The 23,268-nt window shown below is 51.1% G+C and overlaps 1 protein-coding gene across 1 annotated transcript in view; it reads right to left on the bottom strand.

Moving 5' to 3' along the window:
• Positions 1-23,268, bottom strand: part of PHF24 (PHD finger protein 24) — a 42,001-nt gene that overhangs the window by 3,225 nt on the left and 15,508 nt on the right. The window contains exons 2-7 of the mRNA XM_079995028.1: positions 11,350-11,725; positions 9,598-9,783; positions 9,198-9,276; positions 4,709-4,899; positions 4,290-4,456; positions 3,130-3,222 (exon numbers count right to left, since the gene is read on the bottom strand). Coding sequence (XP_079851154.1) covers positions 3,130-3,222; positions 4,290-4,456; positions 4,709-4,899; positions 9,198-9,276; positions 9,598-9,783; positions 11,350-11,721 — 1,088 coding nt within the window. The 5' untranslated portion in view covers positions 11,722-11,725. The remainder of the gene's footprint in view (positions 1-3,129; positions 3,223-4,289; positions 4,457-4,708; positions 4,900-9,197; positions 9,277-9,597; positions 9,784-11,349; positions 11,726-23,268) is intronic.

Raw genomic sequence — 23,268 nt, 5'->3', positions numbered from 1 at the left:
TGGAATATCTAATTGAATTAGAATACAAAAATGGGAGGCGTGAGGAAGTCAAGGAAGTAAGTGAATGTAAGTAAGTGAGTTAAAGGTTTGACTTGTTTTTTATTTCTTTTATTTCTTTTTTTGTTTTTTGATGATGTTGTTTTTTATATGTACTGTTTTTTCTTTCTTTTCTTCGATTGTTTTCTTTTTTTTCTGTAACCTTTAAAATCTTAATAAAATTTTATTTTTAAAAAAACAAAACAGAATGAAAAGGAGCTGGGCATGAGGCAGGCCAGCAAGCCAGCTTGCCCTCCCAGGGCGGAGAGTCCAGTGCTGACCTCCTAGAGAAAGCCAAAGCCACCATTGCGTGACGCAACTGGTGTGGGGCAAGGGGTCCTGCCCCTTCGGCTGTGAAGCTCCCTGGGTGGCCCTGGGCCGCTCACAGGCTCTCAGCCTTACCTCCCTCCCAGGGTTGTTGTGGGGGGAATTCTGTGAGGGTGGTGGGGAGTTTCCCTTTGACAAAGTGCAGGATCATGGCAATGAAAATAATGAATAGAGTTGGGTCAATGACAGAACCCTGTTTAACACCTGATCCAACTGTGAATGGGTCACTTTGAGAGCCATTGTTATCTGCGCTAGAATTGGCCTCCACCGTCACTTACACACTCATTGTTAAATCCGTGTTTATGGAAGACAATCTTACTCGGCTACGAGCGATCGCAGAAGAAGAAGAAGAAGAAGAAGAAGAAGAAGAAGAAGAAGAAGAAGAAGAAGAAGAAGAAGAAGGAGGAGGAGAAAGTGAAGATGGGGAGAACCATGTCCGGCCCCACCTTGAGCTCCTTGGAGGAAAAGGTGGGGCAGAAAGACAATAAAAAAAGAATAATAATGGAAGCCCCCAGCAACGTGGGGCACCTTAACCTCCCTGGGGAGGGAGATGTGTGGCCACTGGCTTCTCAGCCAGCCCTTGTCTCCCCTCCTCTTTTTCCTCTTCCCATTTCCTCCCCCCTCAATCATCCCAGTCCCGCCTTCCCCCTCTCCCTTGACTCTGGTCTCAGCAAGCAGAGAGTTGCTATTAAATTACTCTTCCACTTCCACCCACTTTCCCTTCAGAGGGTTCAAGGTGGCGCACACGGTTCTCTGCTTTCCCGTCTGACCCTCATGACAACCCTGAGAGGTAGGCAGGCTGAGAGGTGGTGCCTGGCCCAAGTGAGCCAGCCTTATGTGGCTGAGTGGTGATTCGAACCCTGGTCTCTCCCAGGTTCTGTACTCATAAGAATCAATCATAGGGTTAAGTTGGAAGGGACCCTGAGGATCATCTCGTCCAACCTCCTGCAATGCAGCTGTCCCGTATGGGGATTGAACCCGCAATGTTGATGTGATCAGCTCCAGGCTCTGAGCAACTGAGCTACTCTAACCATTAGACAACACAGCCTTATTATACCTGATTACCTCATTCTACTCCAGGGAGCAGCGGTTCTTGAGAGTCAAGTTTGCTTGCCCATCCATCTGTCCAGGGCCTGGGGAGCAGCCAGAGATGCCCGCCTTTGCTCTTATGCCAATCTGCTCCAGGCCTGAGTGACAGTTCGTTGGCAGGCAGGCCTGGCAAGAGAGACGGCGACGGCAGAACCAGGCAGATGGCTGGAGAAACGTGTCATTGCAGGATGGCTCCCGTCTCATTTTGGATCCCACCAAGGCCTCGGCTCACAAGCAGCCCCCCTCCCAGCTGTGCTTCTCCTTCTTGCCCACCACTCCCCACCCGAACCGGGAGTCATCTCCCCCCAAACTGGAAGGATGCTTAGGGTTTGCCTTGCTGCCAACAGTCGCCATGGAAACCCGGGAGCTTGAGAGAGGCTCCTAATGAGGCAGAGCGATATTGCAAGAGTTGGCACATCTCTCCAACATTTAGGAAAGTCAGGAGTGACATTACGGTGGTGGAAACTGAGGCAGGAGTTGGCGGCAGTGATGCTTCCGAATACCAGCTGCTGCAAACAGCAGGAGGAGAGAGTTGTGCCTGGTTCCTGCTTGTGGGTTTTGCACAGACATCTAGCTAGCCATTGTGAGAAGAAGAGGCTGGATTAGGCAGCCAGTGGCCTGATCCTGCAGGCTTTTAGGTTACTATGTGAGGAGGGATCAGGGGAAGAACCCGGGGTGCCTGCAGAGAATTGCTCAAAGACTGGAGAACATAATCCAGGCTTCCTGAGCTCCAGAACCAGTATGTGACCCACAGACAGAGGATAAGGCCTGGGTGCTGCCCCAGAGTCTGGAACCAAGCCTGATGAGGAATGGCTGAAGGAGTTGGGGATGTTTAGCCTGTAGAATAGAAGACTGAGAAGAGATATGATAGGTAAAGGGACCCCTGACCATTAGGTCCAGTCGTGGCCTACTACGGGGTTACGGCACTCATCTCGCTTTATTGGCTGAGGGAGCCAGCGTACAGCTTCCGGGTCATGTGGCCAGCATGACTAAGCCGCTTCTGGCGAACCAGAGCAGCGCACAGAAACGCCGTTTACCTTCCCGCCAGAGTGGTACCTATTTATCTACTTGCACTTTGACGTGCTTTCGAACTGCTAGGTGGGCAGGAGCAGGGACCGAGCAATGGGAGCTCATCCCATCGCGGGGATTCGAACCGCTGACCTTCTGATCGGCAAGTTCTAGGCTCTGTGGTTTAACCCACAGCGCCACCCACCCGTGTCCCAGGAGATATGATAGCCATCTTCAAGTATCTGAAGGGCTCTCATAAGGAAGATGCAGCGAGGTGATTTTCCCTTGCTCCTGAGTGGATCCCCTGAACCAGTGGATTCAAATGTCAAGAAAGGAGATTCTGAATAAACATTAGGAAGAACTTTCTGGCGGCAAGAGCCAGTTGACAGTGGAATGGGCTCCCTTGGGAGGTGGTAGAGGCTAAAGGGCTACCTGTCCGGGATTCTTTAGCTGCAATTCCTGCAGGGGGTTGGACTAGATGGCCACTGGGGATCCCTTCCCACTCTACAGTTCTATAGATTTCCCAGCCAGTGAGGCACCTGCAGTGGTTTCTTCATCTGAAACAGTACAGTCTTAGGTGGACCCTGCCAAATGCTTCTTCTGAACTTGCGGACTCTGTCGTAGGCCTTTAAGGACAGACTACCTTTCTCTGCCCAGTGACCTGCTTACCTTGGTTCCTCTGGCTCTGCATTCAACAGCACCTGGTCCTGGCTTGCATCGCTGGCTGGGCTGCTCTCTGAGATGGGGCCCACGTGGCTGATGCTGTAAGGAAGCAAAGGGCACCCCCAGGGTTACATCACCCCAACAAGCAGCCTGATGAAGGACTCTGGCCACAGGTGCCCCACAAACGGCACCCCAAGGTCACCTGTGGCATTGCGAAGATCATTGCTAGGGTGCCGGGCTCGGGGCGGGGGAGGCCGGCCCCTTCCCCAGGCTGAGAAGACTTTGCAAAGGTGCCCCAAACTCTCAACAGGTTGGAGAAAAACCAGGCAGACACCCAGAATTCCCAGGCCAAGGGGAAAAGCTTTTGCTTAATAATAATAATAATAATAATTTTTATTTATACCCCGCCCTCCCCGGCCAGAGCCAGGCTCAGGGCGGCTAACACCAGTAAAATTACAGTACAGTGGTACTTCTGGTTGCAAACGGGATCCATTCCAGAGGCCCGTTCACAACCTGAAAGGAACGCAACCCACGTCTGCGGGTCGCGATTTGCCGCTTCTGCGCATGTGCGAGCTGAGAAAACCCGGAAGTAACTCTTTCCGGTACTTCCGGGTTGTCGCAGAACGCAAACTGAAAATGCTCAACCTGAAGCAAACGTAACATGAGGTATGACTGTAAAAACATAATAGGGGGGAAAAAACCAATTTAAAATACAGGTTAAAATGCAATTTAAAATGCAGCCTCATTTTAAAAGTAGCCGATAAATCAAGACCATAAGGGGAGGGAAACATAAGGGTCAACTGAGTCCAAACCAAAGGCCAGGCGGAATAGCTCTGTCTTGCAGGCCCTGCGGAAAGATATCAAGTCCCGCAGGGCCCTGGTCTTTTGTGACAGAGCGTTCCACCAAGTTGGGGCCAGTACTGAAAAGGCCCTGGCCCTAGTTGAGACCAATCTAACCACCTTGAGGCTCGGGACCTCCAAAATGTTGTCATTTGTAGACCTTAAGGTCCTCTGCGGGGCATACCAGGAGAGGCGGTCCCTTAGGTACGTGGGTCCTAGGCCGCATAGGGCTTTAAATGTGCCCATGTGCCCAGTGGCAAATGCAGGAGGGTTCCCAGCCAAGCCAGGGAGGCTGTGGCTCAGAGTGGGCGGGTGAGGACCTTTACCTGACGTTGCAAGAGGGCACCTCCTTGTGCCGCTTACGGAACCATGTGTGTTGGCTGCGCCGACTCTCTGCCTCGCTGATGAGCCCGTCCCCGTGCTGGTCCAGCGACAAGAAAGTGGATCGTGCCCGCTCTCTCTCCTTGCCCGTCAGCAGGCGCAGCAGGGCGTTCTGTGGGGGGGGGGGGAGCAGAGGAGGAGCGTGTGATTAGAGCAACGTCTTTGAAGGGGCTTTGGCTGTGAGGGGTGTGGAAGGGGCTTTGCACTCCTGAACTGGCCACCACAGCGCTCAGGAGTGATGCAATGGCTTGCCAGGCCTCGGAGAGAGGGGACGGGGACAGTGCTGGGCTGGAGGCATCCATGGACTGAGTGACTCAACAGAAGGCACCTTCCTAGGTTCCTCATCGGAGTCACCTTCACCCACCTGTGTCCGTGATCTCTGCAGCTGCAGGACGGACTCGTGGGAGAGGAAATCCACCCATTCGATGCGGCCTTTCTTCTCTGGATCCAGCGCTGAAAACTGCAGGGCGTCCTGGTCTTCCTGCTCCTGGCTGCTGGGCTGCTGCTTCGACAGCCGCTTGTAGCCCAAGAAGACATTCAAGGTCAGTGCACTGTCTGTGGAGCCACCAGATGGGAAGAGTCAGTGGCCGCTCTCTATCTCTCTGCAGAGCCTTAACCCCTTGAGCTGTTAGCGCTGCCACACTCCCCTCATACGAATACAAAAGGAGCCTGCAGGATCAGGCCAGTGGCCCATCTAGTCCAGCATCCTGCTCTCACGGAAACCAGCAAGCAGGATCCGAGGGGTTTCCGGCAGCTGGGATTCAGATGCCCTTGCTTCCTCCAGCTGCGGAGGCAGAGCAGTCACTGAGAGCCCTCGACATGCATTTGCCAAATCCTTTTTTATTTTATTTTTTTAAAAATAATATTTATTAAGAGTTTAAAGATTACAAAAAGTTGCCAAATCCTTTTTTAAAAGGGAAAAAAATAAGGTTAGAATATGTTAAGATTAATTACAGGACAGAAAACAGAGGAAGATGGAAAGGAATTGCTGAAACAGTTAATTGAAGTGGAATACAAAAAGGGAGGCGTGAGGAAGTCAATGAAACAAGTGATTGAAAGCTAAGATTGAAAATCTTAGGAGAGAGGAGAGAGGCTGAGGGGACATTCTTTCACCTCTGGTGGACATGCCCAAAAGTGAGGGTCTTCTGGGAAATGATCTATAATGAACTAAAAAAGGTATTTAAATATACCTTTGTTAAGAAACCGGAGGCCTTCCTCTTGGGCATTGTCGGCCAGAAAGTGTCAAAGAAGGACAGAAGTTTCTTTATGTATGCGACAACAGCAGCAAGAATACTTATTGCAAAGTATTGGAAGACACAAGACTTGCCCACACTGGAAGAGTGGCAGACGCAATTGATGGATTATATGGAATTGGCTGAAATGACTGGCAGAATCCGAGACTTGGGAGAAGAAACAACGGAAGAGGACTGGAAGAAGTTTAAGGACTATTTACAAAAACAATATAAGTTGTATGAATGTTAAGTATCTGCACGATTTAGAAAATCTCAGTTCCAGCAAATAGATTTTGTAAAATAGAAAATTAAGTTATAAGTAAGAAAAGGTCGAAATTTAAGGCAACAATATGTTTAAATTTAAGGTATGAGTAAATGATAAAAATTATCTTAAATTTAGAAGTATAATATTTGGAAAGTACAAAATAAGGTATGAAACAAGGTAATAATTTGCTGATATTTTTAATATAAATAATGCAGGGTAAAGGAGATGTGAGGAAGTCCAGTTAGTTATATATATAAAAAAAATTGTATTGAATGGTTGGTTTTTTTCTTTTTCTTTTTTCTTTTTTATTTCTTTTTTTCTATATGGTTTTTTGGTGTATTTGTTTTGGCTTTTTTGTGTACTATTTTTTGGTGAAGGGATCTTGTATGAAAATTTAATAAAATATTTTTTTAAAAAAAGAAAATATTGGAAGTGTTTTTAATTGTTTTGGTTTTGTTTTGTTAATTCAATGTTTTACGTAGTGTTTTTGTTTTTGTCTTTGTCTTTGTATTGTATTATATTGATTTGTTTTAATTTTCTTTCTTTCTTTTTGTAATCTTTAAATTCTTAATAAATATTATTTTTTTTAAAAAAACACAAATCCTTTTTTAAAAGCCATCTAGTTTGGTGGCCATCACTGTGGCAGGGAGTTCCACAGTTTAACTAGGTGCTGTGTGAAGAAGGACTTGCTTTTCTCTGTGCTGAATCTTCCAACATTCGTGTCCATGAGTTCTAGAGTTCTAGTGGGGAGAAGGGAGAAGAACTTTTCTCTGTCCACCCACTCCATGCCATGTATAATTTTTATAAACATCTACCACGTCCATTTTTGCCTGCCTTTTCTCTAAACTAAAAAGTCCCAAATGCTGCAACCTTTCTTCAGCCCCTCAGCCGTTTCTGTTGCCCTTCTCTGAACTCCAACTTTGCAATATCCTTTTTGAGATGAGGCAACCAGAACTCGACCCAGTACTCCAAATGCAGTTGCACCACAGGTTTCCATAATGGCCTTATGATACAGCCAGTTTTCATTTCAGTTCCTTTCCTAATGATCCCTAGCGTGGAATTTGCCTCTCTTTTTTGCAGCTGCTGCACCCTCTCAGTAGGAGGGCCCCCAGTTAAGGGGAGGCCTCCGCCTTGAACCCAGCGACACACCTAGTCCCACTCAAGACCCCCAGAATCATGGCCGGCCAAATACATTTTGCCGCCCGAAGCGAACATCCCTCCTGGCTGTGTCTCATTCCTACAATCAACAATCAGGTTTTGTTTCTCATGCACCCTTACCGAAGGGCTGGCCAGGACATGTGTGCAGCGGCAGAGAAAGCCAACTGGGCACCTGGGGTGGGGCCAGGAGCCCACGGGGACAGGGCGAGCTGGGGCAGGATGCTCCGTGGGGCCTCCTCCCACTCAGTTGCCCTACAGCTGGGGGGGGGGGGAAGCAGCGGTCAGACCGTTTGGGGCAGTGCGGAGCCCCCAAGCTACCGTGCCACTCCCAGGAGAGACCCGTGGCTCAGGCGCATTGCAGGCCCCGCGGTGAATGCTACCCGGCATTTTTTCACCCCCCCTCAGTGGTGACACCTGGGGCAGCCCCCCGCCCCCTTCCTCCACCCCTGCATGTGCAGAGCAGCCATTTAGGAAAATGCACCAGCAGCTGAATTACGGGCAGGAGGGTGCAGAAAGCACAGCCGAGAGAACAGGTGTGGAGTTGTTTGGCGACGCCTTTTGGGGCGGCCAATTGCCTCTCCAGCAAGGAAAGTGAGCTAGGACCCGGATGCCAACCTGCCACCCTTTCCCATTCTGCCCAACTCAGTTATAGAGCCAGCCCTGCCCACAGCAGCCTCCTCTTCCGCTTGCTACCATGGCCCACCAGGCTCCCTCACCATCGCTTCGCCTTCCTGCAGGGGGTGGTTGGTATGGAGGTCTGGAGTGGCCTCCTGCCCCCACAATGGAAGGCAAGACTCCCAAGGATAGGTCATGGTGAAGGCAAGGCCTGGTGGTGGTGAGGCATCTAATCATAAGCCTGCATTTTTATCAAGCTTATATTTTGATCAGGGCCTGTATTTTAAAATGAGCTTAAAGATTTTCAAATGTTCATGCCAGGCAGAAGAGCAGCTGCCTAAGAACCTTGGCAAAATGTTTTTCCTCCTAGACAAGGGGGCCCCCTGATTTATAGCAGAAAACAATTCTCAAAGTCGTAAAAAGGGAATTACAGGCTGACAGCCAAGGTTACACTGACCCTACATATTACAGAAGATAAAAAAAAGAGATAAACATAATTAAGAGTGGGTAAATAGTAAAATAAAACCATGTGCCTCCCATTAAACTTGAGCCATATTTTCCTAAGGTTGAAAGGTCAAGAGCAATGGAAAAGCATCTAGCTGGCAGAAAGGAAGAGAATATTTTGGGAAGTCTTTTTCTAAAGTTGTTTCTTTCTTAAACTGAGATCCTTTTAAGATTTCTTTTCCTTTTAAAAGGTTATTTATGTTATGTATTAAATATATTGGCTTAAATGTAATTATGCAAAGGAATTAGAAGCTAAGAAATGTTAAATCCTTATGCTAGATTCTTATTTCATATAGTTGGAAGAGATCACAGGGGCCATCAGCCACCAGCCTAGCCCCCCCTGCCAAGCAGGAAACATCATTAGAGCATTTGTCAGGCCTTTGTTTAAAAGACCTTCAAGAGAAGGAGATCTTTCAATGATGATCCTTGACATCTGTTTAAGATAAAAATTTAAGATTAACCATCTGTTTTGGAGGGCAATAGGGCGAGGTGAGCTGGTAATTAAGGTTCCTTGTTGAGACACATGTAAGATATATTACTACTTATTTGTCATTTATAGATAGAAGAATATATAGCTTTTTGTTTCCCATAAAAGGACAGAAGGAAATGGGTGTATCTTTTGTGATTGGTTCTAGCAAACAGCCAATAGGAATTTCAACCAGGCTGATTGGACAGAGGCAGCCACAGGAGGAGCAAGGGGGCTGGATTAAGGAAATATAAGTGCTGGCCAGAATGGCAAGAGGCCAGGCCAGAGCTTGGTAACCATATACCACTGTGCCTCATATTTATTTGTCTGACAAATAAATTACTATTTTAATTTCTCTATTGCTGCATTGAATATTTCATTCCAGCTAAGCGTTAACCACAAGCAGGGTGCTACAGTGGTGGGATCATGGCCACTGGCCCTACTCCTTGCTCTCCAGGCATTCCCCGTCCAAAGCGCAATCTGCTTGTGCGGTTTGGGTGAAGGGGGAGAGAGACCGGCCGGCGTGGGTCCCTCTCTTCACCCCTGTTCTCCTTTGCACGGGTGGATGCATGGCCCAGGAGTCGAGTGTGGGTCCGCAGCACAGGAGGCTTACCTGGGGCGACCTTGCCCTGCTGTAAGGACTGGAAGAGGCTGCTCATCTCCTCCTCAGTGAGGAGCAAGTTGAGATTGTCCTGGGGTGGGGGGGGGGGAAGAAAGGAGGGTGAGTCAGTTGTTGGGAGGCTCCCAGGACCCAACTGGGTGGATTTTCAGATTCAAAGTCCCCTCCCCAATGCCCTCACTCCTTCAGTGTATGGTCCTCAAAGATAGACGGCCTTCAGAAATGGAGGCTTCCTTTCACCATCATGGTTATCTTTTCCCTTTCTGCATGGGTGCAATCCTCTCTTGGAAAGGGGAGGGTAAGTGACCGCCCCTCAGGCTAGGGACCCCCAGTTCTTCATAAGACATCTCCCTCCCCCTCCCACAGCACCCCAGGGCCCCCACCCGCTGCTTACGCAAGAGTAGCAGCTCCAGCCGGTCTCCGAATGGGCCGCCTCAATGACCTCGCTGGTGTTTTCCTGGGGCAGGAAGCCCATCCGGCGGAGGCAGCCGTCGTGGTAGACCCTCGTGCAGACACGGCAGGGCAGGAGGCTGTCCGCTGTCCACACTTCGCACACCTCGCACGTCTCGTCGTTGGTCACCTGTGTGGGGAGGGGAGGAAAGGCTGAAGCCCTGAGCAGCTGCAGGGACCACCAGGAGAAGGAGGTCACCCTCAGTATTCCCTCCTCAGTTCAGGAGAACCCATGGCATTGTAGACTTCTTCCCTACTCCTGCAGCAGCAGAGGGGGGCGGGCATCTGCCAGGGATCCTTTGGCTGCGATTCCTGCATTGCAGGAAATTGGACTTGAGAACGGGGGGTCCAGGGCAGCTGTATATCAGCTCCATCTGGTACGCAGGCTGTGACCCTGGACTGCTTCGCCAGAGTGGCGCATGCTCTGGTTATCTCCCGCTTGGACTACTGCAATGCACTCTACGTGGGGCTACCTTTGGAGGTGACCCGGAAACTGCAACTAATCCAATGCGGCAGCTAGACTGGGGACTGGGAGTGGCCACCGGAACCACATAACACCGGTCCTGAGAGATCTGCATTGGCTCCCAGTACATTTCTGAGCACAATTAAGTGTTGGTGCTGACCTTTAAAACCCTAAATGGCCTCGGTCCAGGATACCTGAAGGAGCGTCTCCACCCCCATCGTTCAGCCCGGACACTGGGGTCCAGCGCTGAGGGCCTTCTGGCGGTTCCCTTGCTGCGAGAACCCAAGTTACAGGGAACCAGGCAGAGGGCCTTCTTGGTAGTGGCACTTGCCCTGTGGAACTCCCTCCCACTAGATGTCAAGGAAATAAGCAACTATCCTACTTTTAAGAGACATCTGAAGGCAGCCTTGTTTAGGGAAGCTTTTAATGTTTAATAGGTTTTGTATTCTAATATTCTGTTGGAAGTCGCCCAGAGTGACTGGGGAAACCCAGCCAGATGGACGGGGTATATATATAATAAATTATTTTTATTTTTATTGGGGGCCCCTTCCTGGGGGAGGATCTGCAGCCAAATAACAAATGCATGATTGCTAGAAAGTCACAAGCAGGTGACCCTATGATGTTATATCCTCTAAACTTTTGTAGTAGAATGGGGGAACAAAAGGAACCTAATCTTCTTTCTGTCGCTGCTCCTTCTTCTTACCTGCAATGGGCAGGGTTCTCTGTGAGCTCTCCTCCAGGGAGCGCCCTCCATTTTGAACTGGACTATGGACATTTGTAACTTTTAAGGATTATCGCCTGCTTGATTTCCATCACTGAACATGCTGAATCCTGGCAAGACCTTTAAGTGAGTAAAGTAGATATTTTCCTGGTTTACTCAGTTTGAGAGTGATTTCTTTGTTAAGAAGGAACCAGGAGAAGATGACCCATGTCTGCCCTTGGATAGTAAAACTGCTCTAGAAAGTTGCACAACCGTGTCCTAAAAGCTTCTAGAGATAAGCTGCCCACAGATGGTGGCATTACTCTGCTGAAATAGGTATTTGCATTCTTACACCCATGAGAAAATGAGGAAGGATAATTAGTAAGTAAAATATCCTCTCCTGCTCATCTAAATCCATCCAACGCTTCCAACTCTACGATTCTACGATGTGTCATGCCCCTCTGGTTTTCTTGCCCAGGTGCTTCTGTCTCTCCTCCCTCCCTCCCTGTTCCAGGGGTTTAGCTTGTGCCCACCTGCTCCCTCTGCTCCAGGCTGATCTCAATGGGCTCGTCATCCTGCTCCCTCCGTGTGGGGCGCGCAAAGGCTGGCGGCGTGAAGAAGGTGGTGCGGTCAAACTCTTCGGGCTCCACCCCTCGCCCGTCCCGCAGCCTCTCCCAGGCCGCCCTGCGGAAGCGGCTCTCCTCCTTCTGCTGGAGCCCCGCCGAAGACCCTGCTTCCGACGCCTCCTCTTCTCTGAGTTCCTGCACCGTGTCCTCGATGGTGCCCCTCCGGCTGGTGCTGCCCTCCGACTTGCGTTCTCGCAGTCCGTCCTTGAAGGCCGACACAGCCAGGCTGACCTTCTGGACCTGCTCCACGGTCTGCCGTCTGGACATCAGCACCCCCATGGCTCTGAAAGAGAGGCAGCCGTGAGAAGGGGTTGGTACCAATTAGGGTTCTATGAGAGGAGCTAGCAGGGGGAGAGCTAGCCCACCCATGTAATAAACGAAAATCTGCCCTTATTCCCTTATGCGGAACACAAGAGCCCTTTCAGAGTCCTTTGCAGGTTCTCCATTGGTCGGAGAAAAGAACAGAGGCCAACCAGAGAATATTGAGGAGCAAAGCAGCTGGTAAGCCTGATCTTTATTGAACTGTTGCAACAGGGTGCTCCCCTCACCCGCAGAAGAGGAAGAGGAACCCCGAAAAATGGCGTGCAAGGCCTTATAAAGACTTTTGAAATTGCCACCCTGTAGATCAAGACCACCCCCAGAAACATCATACCTACTTCACAGAAAGGGGTGGTCTACAGCAGAAATTAGAGTGCTTTGTTTACCTCCTGTCTGGCAAGCTACCTGTTAATGCTAACTTGACTGGATTATCTGGGGAGCCTGGCCAGTCTTTTGTAATGACAAATACTTAGTTCCTGAGCCAGGTCACAGGCTCACCCTATTCAAACACAGACATACCCTTAAGACAGGATTTGTGAATGAAAAGACAATGGGGAGGCTTTTCCATTTTCCTTTGACCTTTCAGAGAAAACATTTGGTCAGTCTGGGAACCAAAATGATTAAAGGACTGTTTTCCTGTGCTGCTTCAGACATGTGGTTTATACATTTATGTACGTGTTTGCTTGGTACATTTATGAACATTTATTATATATATAAGACCTTCATTTATTTATTTCACCTGGCAGGTAGGCGGGTGACAGTGGGAGAGAGGTGGGGCAGCTGTACATGCAGGCTCCTCTGGGGGGAAGAGGCGGAGGGCATCACTGCCTCCATACCCCAGTCCCAGAAATCCTAGAGTTGGAAGGGACCATGAGGGTCATCTAGTCCAACCCCCTGCAACGCAGAAATCTTTTGCCCAGCGTGGGACTCGGACCCATGACCCTGATATTAAGAGTCACGAATAGATTATCTCAGAAGGTGGTAGTGTCTCTTTTTTAAATGGAGGTTGGGTGGCTGTCTGTCAGGGATTCTGTAGCTGTAATTTCTGCACTGAAGCAGGTTGGACTAGATGATCCCTGGGTACCTTCCAGCTCTGCCATTCTTAATATTCCAGTGGGGCCAAAGACTTGGCTGACTGCTGTGAGAGCAGGATCCTGGACTAGGTGGGCCATTGGCCTGATCCAGAAGGCTCTTTTTACGTTACCATGCTCTCTTTCAATGGAAAACACCAGATAGCAGAATTGGGCCTCGGATACTGGTTGCAGAGTTCCCTTTGCATCCAGCAAGCTCTCTTTTGTGATTCCTTGGGGTCCAGCTCTACAATTCTATGAGTCTATAAAGTTATATCAGCAGCTGCCTTCAGTCCTAGTCCAGTGCCTGCCCCCGTTATCCCAACACAAGGGAGTCTTCTGGCATTTTAAAGACTTAGCGGATTTAAATCTCCTTTCCAATCGGCTGAAGGCGACTCTTATCCGCAAAATCTGAGGCCACAGTCATCTGCTAGTCTTCCAGGTGCCACAATGCTCTTGCTTGTCATTGAAGCAACGCAGCTGATGTCTCCCTGCAAGGCAATTCCCTACAGCAAGGCTTGCTCTTTTGCAACTTCGCGTCCCTGAGACCTTAGAGGTCACCCCTGAATACAGAGGACAATGCAGGCCCTGAGATATTCTCTGCTCAGCGCTGCCATCATCTCATGTTCTTTACTTCTTGAAACAAACAAACAAACAAACAAACAAACAAACGCCTTAAAAATAAAACAAGGAGTTCCTTCTCCAGACAATAGCAGCAGCATCCTAACCTCTTTTTCTTTTTGCCAAAATCACTGTCTTTGCTTTCAAAAGAATTGAGCATTGCCGTGATTCTATTCTTTTATGAAAAGTCTATGAGTTATGAAAGGAAAGTCTAGTTTCTCACAAAACGACTGGGCAGAATTGTGGCTGAAAGTTCTTCCTGTACCTCGAATGCCACAAGGCCTAGAGACTTGGTTTTCTAAATTTAAACAATTTATAAATTAAGCCAATTTATTTATTGCATTTATACCTCCCCAGCCAAAACTGGGCTCAGGGTGGCTCTCCCACTCCTCTTTCAATCCCCACAACAACCCTGTGAGGTAAGTTAGGCTAGGAGGCAGTGACTTGCCCCCAAAGTCACCAAGTTGAAGGAATGATTGTCGGGTGTGGAGCACACTTCCACCCGCAGACAAAGCCACAGCTGTCTGAACATCATGACCTCCATCTAACCTTTGCTCTCTTAGTGGTCTGCTGTGCCCTGTCTGTGACCTTAGTCCCCTTGGTCATACATTGTGCAAGGGGAAAATGACGCGGTGGAAACAGGTGCCAAAATAACTTTGTACCACCCCACGATCTCGGGATTGGAAGATGTGTAAAGGTCACAGTCCCAAATGTATCTGACTGGTTTTGCATATTGTGCTAATAAAAGGAGCCTCTACAGAGCTGGCCGGCAGCTTGTCTTGGAGCACGCTTGCCAGCGTGCTTCTGCACAGCTCACCTGCATCCAACCCCCTATCGTCTTCCATTATTCCTACACCAAGTGAGCTTCATCGCAAGTGGGGATTCGAACCCTGGTCTCCCACACCCTAGTCCAGCAACCATTATGCCACACTGGGTCTCTGGTTAGGATGGATCCTCCAGTTATTATGGGTCATTCAGTGGGGCAAGTGTGTCTCCCCTTTCCCCCTCCAGACACATGCTACAAGCCTGTCCCAGTCTCACCCCCCCCTTTTGGGTCTTTTTACTTCTAATTTAGTCACAAACTGGACATGACATGGACTTCTGTTCTTCTCTCCCACCCCCATTCCAAGCCCAGGGGGTGTGGGGCATGGACAAAACAAGGACAATGATTTTTGGGATACCAGAAAATAAGTTCTGTCCTTCTGGTGACGTAATGGCTCAGCGCATCTGTCAGGGGTTCAGGAGCTGAGACACAGGGGAGAGAGGAAACGGAGAGCGAAGGGGAAGAATTTGAGGGCAGCGTAGGGGAGTATGACAGTGGCCCGAGAGATTCCATGAGCTTCTCCAGCGATTCAGAAGATTCCCAGAGGGGGGCGCCGATGGCCAGGGCAAGGGGGGTCCCAGGGGGGACACACCAGAAACAAGGGGCCAGCGGGGACTCCCAAAGCAGCAGCGGGAGATCAGGACCAGTTCCCCCACCAGAGCGGAGTGGGGGGGAAGAGTCTCATGAATCAGGGCCAGTGTCTCCTCCAGTAGGGAGAGAAGATGAGTCAGAGCTGGCCACGCCCCCATCGCAGAGTGAGGGAACGGAGGGGAAGTCAGGTCCAGCTAGCCCCCCCCCCCCGAGGGGGGAAGCAGTGACAGGAGCAGTGTAACGGTCAGGAGAAAGGTTGCTGGCTGGGCGCACGTGCCAAGTTCAAATGTACAGGCGTGCGGGACAGCAGGAAGCACGGATTGGGAGCCAGGTCCTAAAGCACGCCGGAGGGAGGGGGAAGACTCAGGGGACTCAGCGTCAGAAGAGTCTAGAAAGGGCAAGACCCCAGCGGACAGGCGGACCCAGAGGAGGAAAGAGCAAAGGAAGAGGTGGAGCAAGGCTAGAGTCTTAAACTGGTGTCTGGGGGGTGGAGATTCAGATGGAGCTTCAGCCGTCTAGGGTTTAAGACGTAGGGCTGCACGCCACGGCTTTGAAATCAAAACTGTGTTTCAATAAAGACTCTTGTACATAACAACGGACTGGCGTTGGTCCTTTGTGAGCTGGGACCTCGGGCAGCCCTGACAGTAAGCTCCGTCTGCACTGAACCCTCGCAGCGTGAGTTGGCGCAGCGAGGTGCAAAACTTGGTGTTTTGCGAGCTCACGATAATCGACAGGGATGACTACGGAGGAGAAGGTGAAGCAGCTGCAAGAAGCAGTCTCGGCGCTTTACACAGAAGTAGCAGCGTCCAGAAAGAGAGAGGAAGAAGCAACAGCGCTCTGCCAGGTTGGAACGTTTGGGCAAAGAGGGGATGCCAGGACCCAAGCCGGAGGGAGTTGGCCTCAGGAAGAGGGGGGGGCAGCATCGTAGCCCATTTCGACGGGAACCTGCAGCAGTATCCTAACTTCAGAGCAGACATAGTTTACGCGCTCAATTTGCTTCGGAAAGACTTTAGAGATGAGGAGGAGAGAGTGGGGTTCATAATAACTCACCTGCATGGGGAGGCTAAATCGTGGCTGCGCAATTTATGGCGCGAAAATGACCCCGCCCTCAAAGATTCAACCGCTTTTATCAAGGCTATGGACGCTTGTTTTAAATCAACGGTTGATGTGGATGTTGCCAGAAGGGAAATGCATGGTTTGAAGCAGGGCAAAGCCACTGTGAGACAATATCACTCCCGCTTCTTTGCTTTAGTAAATGTGCTGGGCTGGGAGAAGGACTCCGCTGCCGTCAGAGATCTGTTCTGGGAGGGGTTGAATGGGGCTGTGAAAGACGAACTGGCAAGAGGGGAGAGACCTAACAGCACCACAGAAGTCGTGCAAAGAGCGCTGGCAATAGGGGTGCGTCTGGAAGAACGTCCTTGGAGCAGGGATGAGGGACGTATAACACGCACACCAGCCAGAACGACTCCCTTCCTACCCAGAGAAACAGCGCGCGCCCAGTCCACGCCTCCACTGGGAGGGGGAGAAGAGCCGATGGAGATAGGGGGTGCCAGGGCTCAGACAGCAACCAGAGCCCAAACGCCAGGAGCAGTCAAGGCGAAGACTCCTAGAGGGAGCAGGAAGTGTTACATCTGCGACAGTGCACAGCACATGGCCAAAGAGTGTCCCCAGAGGCTCCAGAGGTAAACTGCAGCCTCAGCAACAGTAAAAGGAGCAGTTCAGCAGGGGGAACAGCTACAGGGAAACGACGAAGCCTGGTTGGAGGCAGAGGCACTGGGGCCCAGCCAGGCGAGTCAGTGAAGCAGTCCCCAGAGATTTTACAGCCCACAGACCCCCTCCCACCCAAACCAGTGGTGCAACTCACCGCATCGCTCCAGCTACCCAATGGATTCACCATGGAAGTCCCTATTACCATTGACTGTGGTAGTAATGCAGACTTTATAGGAGTGGATTTCATCAAGCAACATCGCATAGCGCTTCTACCAGCCACGATGCCCCTAAATGTCGTCACGGTCGATGGAAGAGAGCTACTAGGAGGACAGGTGGTACAGCAAACGCCCCCAATGGTGATGCGAATTGGAAATCACCGCGAAGTCATCAGCTTCAACGTCACCCACCTGTCAGACACGCCCATAGTATTGGGCATGAGTTGGCTGGACAGGCACAGCCCAGCATTAGCATGGTACCAGCGTCAATTGACCTTCGGCTCCTCATACTGCGCAGAACACTGCATCCTGACTAGCCAGGAAGAAGAGGGGCAAGAGGATGAACCGCAGCTACACTTAGGCATGCTGCAAGTGGTACCCAACAAGTACAAGGCGTTTTTGGAGGTCTTCTGCGAGAAGGAAGCGGACAAGCTGCCTCCCCACAGGCCCTACGACTGCAAGATTGACCTCCTGCCGGGGGCGACGCTGCCGACTGGGAAACTGTATTCCATGTCTGAAGACGAACTGCAAGAACTCAGGGAGTTCATAGATCACAACTTGAAGCGGGGATTCATCCAAGAATCCAAAGCAGCGGGGGGCAGTCCCGTGTTTTTTGTGAAGAAAAAAGACACGCCTCAACGGAGGTTGATAGTTGATTACCGGATCATCAATTCCAGGACAAAGCCCACGGCATTCCCCATGCTCGACGACCTGCTCGCGACGGTGAGGAAGGGTCGCATCTTCACCAAGCTGGATCTTCGAGGTGCGTACAACCTTATACGCATGCGGGAGGGCGATGAGTGGAAGACAGCCATGTTTACGCCTTTGGGCACCTATGAATACAGGGTTATGCCATTTGGTTTGCAAAATGGCTCCCATTGTTTTCAAGCCTTCATGCACCACGTGCTAGCGGGACTCCTCTACAAGAAGTGCGTCTGCTTCCTAGACGACATCCTGATCTTCTCGGAATCGCAGGAGGCTCACGAGAGAGACGTCAAGGAGGTCCTGCAGAGGCTACGGGAGCACAGACTTTACGCCAAACTGGAGAAGTGCCAGTTCGACATGACGGAGGTGGATTTCCTGGGCTACAAGCTGTCCGACAAGGGACTCGCCATGGATAGCACCAAGGTCCGCTCAGTGTTGGACTGGAAGAGCCCGCGCAATCGGAAGGAGGTCCAGAAGTTTGTCGGCTTCGCCAACTTTTATCGCAAGTTCATCAAGGGGTTCGCGATGGAGACGGCGGCCATCACGGACACCCTCAGCTCTAAGAAGAAGAAGTTCACCTGGACGGACCAGGCGGAGCAGTCCTTTCAGAGACTCAAGCGTCTCTTCGCGTCCGAAGAACAGCCGCTACACGTCAACCCCTGCAAACCAATGAGGGTGGAAACGGACGCCTCGGACAGAGCAGTGGGGGCAGTCCTGTTGCAGTAAGATCCGCAAGGGGACTGGAGGCCGTGCACATTCTACTCCAGGAAACTTAGCGTCGGCACGACACCCGCAGACCAACGGACAAGCGGAGAGGGTCAACGCCATCATGCAGCAGTACCTGAGGTGCTACGCGAATCAACAGCCCTCGACCTGGGTGGACTACCTACCGCTGGCCGAGTTTGCCTACAACACGAAGCACGTGTCCACGGGGGTGACACCGTTCTTCGCCAACAATGGGCGGCATCCCAGGACCTTCCCGGGATTAGAGAAAGTGGGGGAGGGAGAGACACAGGGAGCAGAGGCCTGGGCAGCGGAATTACGGGAGGTACACGAGCAGCTCCGAAGGCACTTAGAACTAGCAAAACACGCATACAAAGTGCAGGCAGACAGGCACAGGAGAGTCGGGGAAGACATCCAGGTGGGGGACTGGGTCTGGTTAGCAGCCCAGGCAGTGCCGGCCAGGACGTTAGCTAAGAAGAAGCTCAGACACAAGCAGCTAGGGCCTTACCAAGTCGAGGCACAAATCAATCCGGTAGCCTTCCGGTTGACACTCCCGGAGGGCTCCAGAATGCACCCGGTCTTTCATAGATCAGTGCTCACACCCTACAAGGAACCCCACAGGTTTCAGGCGCCAGGGAACGCACCAGACCCACCCTGCAAATCGCCAACGGGGGGGGGGGTCGCCGAGAGCGGCGCCACTCAACGAGGTCACGGAGATTTTGGACTCGAGGTGGGGGGAAGAGGGCGTGGAATATCTCCTTGCCAGGGAAGGTACCCCGGCCAGCGCCAACAGGTGGGTACCGTACTATGCCGTGGAGGAGCACTACCTCAAAGACGAGTTTCACGCACTCTTCCCACACAGACCCATGCCGGCAGATTATTTCGACGAATATCTTTTCACACCCACACTTTCAGCCAGCACGTTCCAGGGGTTCTCATCAGATGAGGAACCAGCACCCGACACACGCTCCCCGGAGGGATCACTCTCGGAGTCTGTCACGGACCGCTCGTATTGGTGGGATGATCAACCGGAGGTGGGATGGAGCAGGGAACTGCTGAAGGGGCCTTTGAAGGGAGCATCCCCCAGGGCAACGGGGGGGGGGGAGACGGACATGGACGTGTTGGGGGTGGATCTTGGGTTCGAGCACAGCTGCAGAGAGATGGAAGCAGAGGAGATCGATGTCGACGAGCCCATTACGGACCCAGCCGGCCAGCTGCACACCAGGGGGGAAGGACTGTATCCCGCACTCACCCCCACAGCACTGGAGCACCCGGAACCCACACCCGAAGAGGGGGAGGGGGAAGGGGGGGCTTCGAGGGGGGATGGATGTCAGGGGTTCAGGAGCAGAGACACAGGGGAGAGAGGAAACGGAGAGCGAAGGGGAAGAATCTGAGGGCAGCGTAGGGGAGTATGACAGTGGCCCGAGAGATTCCATGAGCTTCTCCAGCGATTCAGAAGATTCCCAGAGGGGGGCGCCGATGGCCAGGGCAAGGGGGGTCCCAGGGGGGACACACCAGAAGCAAGGGGCCAGCGGGGACTCCCAAAGCAGCAGCGGGAAATCAGGACCATTTCCCCCACCAGAGCAGAGTGGGGGGGAAGAGTCTCATGAATCAGGGCCAGCGTCTCCTCCAGTAGGGAGAGAAGATGAGTCAGAGCTGGCCATGCCCCCATCGCAGAGTGAGGGAACAGAGGGGAAGTCAGGTCCAGCTAGCCCCCCCGAGGGCGGAAGCAGTGACAGGAGCAGTGTAACGGTCAGGAGAAAGGTTGCTGGCTGGGCGCGCGCGCCAAGTTCAATGTACAGGCGCGCGGGACAGCAGGAAGCACGGATTGGGAGCCAGGTCCTAAAGCATGCCGGAGGGAGGGGGAAGACTCAGGGGACTCAGCGTCAGAAGAGTCTAGAAAGGACAAGACTCCAGCGGATAGGCGGACCCAGAGGAGGAAAGAGCAAAGGAAGAGGTGGAGCAAGGCTACAGTCTTAAACTGGTGTCTGGGGGGAGGAGATTCAGACGGAGCTTCAGCGGTCTAGAGTTTGAGACGTAGAGCTGCGCGCCACGGCTTTGAAATCGAAACTGCGTTTCAATAAAGACTCTTGTACATAACAACGGACTGGCGTTGGTCCTTTGTGAGCTGGGACCTCGGGCAGCCCTGACAGCATCTGACAGTTAGCCAGAAGGCTGCTGGTTTGAGCATACCAGGGATGGCTGTGGGCAGGATTTCTGCATGGCACGGGGTGGATTAGATGCCCCTCAGGAATCCCTTTCAATTCTACAATTCTATGGCTCTATAAAATAGGGGTGGCTCTCCTGCACAGCAAGGCACTGTGATAGGAATTTTGAGGTCTTAGATTCATAAGTTCAATGTTCATAAGTGTACCAACTAAGCACGTACATAGATCAGCACAGGAAGACCGACCTGGAATCATTTTTGATTCCCAAACTGTCCCAAACTGACCAAATGTTTTCTCTGCAAGGTCAAGGAAAATGGAAAAGCCTCCCCATTGTCTTTTCCTTCACAAATCCTGTCTTAAGGGCACATTTAAGATATGAATAGGGTGTGAGCCTGTGACCTGGCCCAGGAACTAAGTATTTATCTTTACAAAAGACTGGCCAGACTCCCCAGGCAATCCAGTCTAGTAAGCAGGCTATCCAATCAACTAACCTGCCAGACAGGAGAGACAGGAGATAAACAAAGCACTCAGATTTCTGCTGTGGACCGCCCTTTCTGTGATGTAGGGATGATGTATCTGGGGTGGTGGTGGTCTTGAGCTACACCCATTCTGTCATGTATGTATGATGTTTCTGGGTGTGGTCTTGGACTCCGGGGGGGGGGGCAATTAAAAATGTCTATATAAGGACGGGCACACCTTGGTTCTGGGTTCCTCCTCCTTTCCTGCATGTGAGGGGAGCATTCTGTTGCAACAGATGAATAAAGATCAGGCTTACTAGCTGCTTTGCTTCTCAATATTCTCTGGTTGGCCTCTGTTATTTTCTCCTACCAATAGGGAACCTATGTAAGGACTCTATATGGGCGCTTGGGTACCCCATAAGGGAAAAGGGCAATTTTTGTTTACAACAGCACTGAGACCTCATTTGCTTGCTGGCTCCCTGCCTTTCTTTCCATCATTGAGCTGGGATCACACACACACACACACACACACACACACACATAGAGAGAGAGAGAGAGAGTGCAAGAGATACTTCCAATGCTGGGAATAAAACCCACATGGCTTAGGGTCCAATGCCAGGAAGCAGCTATCTTCCTGGTTAATGATCCACGATCGACCTGCCGATACGCAAATATACACCACACACCAAACAAGGATGCATTTTGTGTTCTTGCTTCTTGCCGGTGCCAGCCTTTCCCCCTCCTGGACTCTCATGCAAACCCCCACCCCAACGGCAGCCTGATGGAAAGTTTCCGGGCTGAAATACTCCTCGATTCATTTGCAGTCATGCAAACAGCTTGCACAAGAAGCCCCTCCCACATTTGGCATTCCCAGACCCTCCCCACCCCCTCCTTCTCTGCTAGCTGCCTTGCATTTGGGTGTTATTGATTCCGTCTCCTGTTGCCAGGGTAACCCCGGATCCCACCCCCGGGATTTGACAGGTGAACCATATGCCAGCTCTTGTCTCTGCTAAAAACCGCGCCTCCTCCCCATTTATTATTATTATTGGGAGCTGATGCCTGTTATTGATCGCTGGGTGAGCAAGGCAAACTCTCTGGCCTGGTTCAGATGCGCATTTGCTGTCTGGCTTTGCCTTCCCTGTCTGGAACAAAACCGACTTTCAACATGACCAGTGCCCTGTTCCAAAATGTCATGGAGGTTGTAGATTAAACTCTCTCTCCCTGTCTCTCTCACTGCAAAGTCTACAATGGAGATCCCAATAAATTGCACAATATTGTTTAAAAAGCCTTGATCCCTGAACACTATTATACTGTTGTGGGTTTTGGAAGGGGGTCAGTCTGGATGATGCCCAGAGTCCCCTCCAGTTCTTGGGGTCCTGTACCCAGGGAGGGTTAGAATCAAACAGAGGAAGGTGCCAAACTGCTCAGACCAATTTCTTTGTGAGGCATTGTAAGACAATGGCCCTACCCCCCCCCCCCGACTTAGGTGTACTCATCACCATCACAAAAGTTTAAGCAAGAGTTACAACTAAATGGCAATTTCCTCCAGGTGAATGGTGGGGGTGGGGCTTTCCTCCATCCCCATCTCCTAACTGCCAGGTAGGAGAACATTAGCCAGGGTGGGATGTGAGAGCTGAGGTGGAAACAGGCTGGAAGCTGGAGACACTGAGACATGCTTGATCTCTGGTGGACCTGCTGGAGAAGATCTGCTGCAGTACTAATGCTGTGATCCCCTCCATCGGAGGATAGCTCAGCTGTTAGAGCATGAGACTTAATCTCAGGGTCATGGGTTTGAGTCCCGACTTGGGCAAAAAAACCCTGCATTTCATGGGGTCGGAACTAGATGACCCACGTGGTCCCTTTCAACTCTAGGATTCTATTCTATTTTACGCTCAGGTAAATAAAACCATGCATCTTAAAGACACCACAGTCTCTGCTGACCTTCATTCCAAGGAAACAGAGCCCAGGTAAGTGCCTGGAACCCATGAAGATTGAGGTGGTATGCAACGAGATTATTTCAGAACGCCAATCTCCCTAAGAAAATTTATGACAATGTTATAAACTGCCACAGTCAAAACCAGATCAATGAAGATCAATGAACCCCCACCACAGAGTTTCTTACAGAGTAAATCTTACTTACTCAGATGCCAGCCCCACTGTGTTCAGTGGGATTTACCCCATGGTAAAGGAATCGCAACTGTGGAGCATTTCCATCATAGGCAGGAATGCAGGTGAACCACCAGTTGGAGGGTTTGCAAAGGATACAGGTGATCCTGAAAGGGCAGGGCTGCTAGGTGAACTGAGCCGTGGGTGGGACCAGGGGGAATCTGGGTGGGCCCTGCCTGTGACTGGTGACAGCGCCTGCCAATCAAGTGAAGAGCTCCTCCCCTTGCTCCCAGGTTGGTTATAGAAAGAGAGGATGAA

The sequence above is a fragment of the Podarcis cretensis genome (genome assembly GCF_951804945.1).
Source record: "Podarcis cretensis genome assembly, chromosome: 11".
NCBI classification, from domain to species: domain Eukaryota; kingdom Metazoa; phylum Chordata; class Lepidosauria; order Squamata; family Lacertidae; genus Podarcis; species Podarcis cretensis.
The sequence above is the reverse complement of the archived record's forward strand: the minus strand, read 5'-3'. Positions and strand labels throughout refer to the sequence as shown.